Below are 1,828 nucleotides of genomic sequence, written 5' to 3'. Positions count from 1 at the left end.
GGAGGTCAGGGCTACACTCAGGCTGGTTGGCAGCAGCACTTGGGAGGTTCGGGGAGGGGGGGGAGAGGGGGGGCTACAACACATTCTGATGTGGCCACAGCTCACCCCTTAGCCCCCCCTTCCAGCATTGTTGCCACTTGCTCTGAGCGCACCTCTGGCCCAAACCACCTACCAGGTAGAGCCCAGCACTGCTCCTGGCCTCAGTCCCGTGTGCAAAACCAGGGGGCACATGCCCCCCATATCTCCCCTGGAGGTGTGCGCAGCTGCAGGAGTTGCCCCCTTCCCATGCTCCCCCAGACAAGTTGCTCGCAGCTCCATTCCACACCCCTCCTGGCTGGGCAGCCCCAGCCCCACTCTCTCCCTCACCACGGGGGCCTTGATCTGCACTCCCCATTCCCCTTCCCTCCAACAGACTTACCAGCCAGACACTGCTCTCGAAGCTGCTGGGCTGGCTGGTGCACACTGAGGCTGCACACATGAGCACAGCATTTATTGGCAACATTATCGGCTAAGTCAGCCAAAAAAAGCTCATTGCTGATAATGTCAATTTTCCTTTTATTGGTGCCCATATGACATGGACAGATGTATCGGTGCACCTCTAATGCTGAGGAAACAAGGGAAAGCAGAAAAATGACAATGCTCCCAGCCACAGGCCACCCACCTCATCGGACTCTGAAAACATGGGTGCAAGTACTCCTCCCCACCCCCACACTGCAAGACGTACTGGGCTGGATACTCATTCCCACCCCACCCCAGTATCAGAATCACAGCATATCACACAACTGTGGTCTGGTCCCAATCACTGACACTGTAACAGTTCAACTGTGGTCTTCCCAAGTTCTTTGCCACAGAAAAAATGTTCTGCCACAGCAGTTCCCAAACTTTTCAGGTTCAAAGTACACATTGGAAAATACAAACTCCAAGGTTTTACTTGTTTTTTCTTTTTGGCTACAGAAAAGTAAAAAACAATTCTTCTGTTGCACTTGATATTTTTCTGTAGTCAAAGAAAGGTGCCTCAAGTCTAGAAAGGCTGAGAGCCACTGACCCAGACCTTCATGCTTCCCAGGAAGGGCGGGAGGGGTTGCCAGGTGTTGCAGGGAGGGCTGTGTACCCCCTGGATGTGGTACCTGGTGGGGGGCTGTAGTTCTGGAGGTCCCAAGATCTCAGGAGCTTTTCAGCCCCTGCCTTGAAATGCATGCTGTTAATTTCACCTCCCAGCTAGACCCCTGCACTCTGGGGTGTGGATAAGGGAAAGCAAGCCACACAGAGCACCCTGCCACAGAGGGGAAGGAAGGAAGAAACTTGACAACTGCCATTTACTGCTTCAGACCACAGGCTCCTCTTGCCCAGTCTCCTACTTCACAGGGGCAGACAGCAGGTGCTGAAAGGCAGTAAACTGAATGAGACCAGCCCCCTGTCAGTACTCAAGGTCTAGGAAGGTGGTTCTCGCCCCTGCAGGAGGCGGCCAGGCTGGAACCCCTCCGCTGCCCCCCCACCCCACAGGGGCCAGCAGCCCGGAGAGGGGTGTCCAGCGCAGCAAGGCAACTAATGGCAACGCTTTCAGGGCAAGGGCTGAAAAACCACTGAGACCCTGGGAGCTGCCAGAGCTGCTTCCCCCTCGGGAAGCACGAGCAGAGGTCACCGCCCCCGCTCCCAACACCGGCAGGGGCCAGTCGCACCCCGACCCTGACTGGCCCCCGCAAAAGCCGCGGTCGCCCCGGGCGCTGCCACGGGGGTTGGACCCCGCAGAGCGGGCAGGAGCCCCCCGCAGGGGCCGGGCGGTACCTGCGCGCGCAGCGCGGCGTTGCTGTCCTGCTCCTCCCGGTGT

At 57.7% G+C, this 1,828-nt stretch overlaps 1 protein-coding gene across 1 annotated transcript in view; it reads right to left on the bottom strand.

Moving 5' to 3' along the window:
- Window positions 1-1,827, bottom strand: part of AGGF1 (angiogenic factor with G-patch and FHA domains 1) — a gene marked incomplete at its 5' end in the record, with an annotated part of 42,023 nt that extends 40,196 nt beyond the window's left edge. Inside the window, one exon of the mRNA XM_006027084.2 lies at window positions 1,786-1,827. Within this exon, the coding sequence (XP_006027146.1) occupies window positions 1,786-1,827 (42 nt within the window). The remainder of the gene's footprint in view (window positions 1-1,785) is intronic.
- Between the last annotated feature and the right edge of the window lies 1 nt (window position 1,828).

This window comes from Alligator sinensis, unplaced genomic scaffold (genome assembly GCF_000455745.1).
Source record: "Alligator sinensis unplaced genomic scaffold, ASM45574v1 scaffold159_1, whole genome shotgun sequence".
Classification (NCBI taxonomy): Eukaryota; Metazoa; Chordata; order Crocodylia; family Alligatoridae; genus Alligator; species Alligator sinensis.
This window is presented reverse-complemented; position numbering and strand designations above follow the sequence as displayed.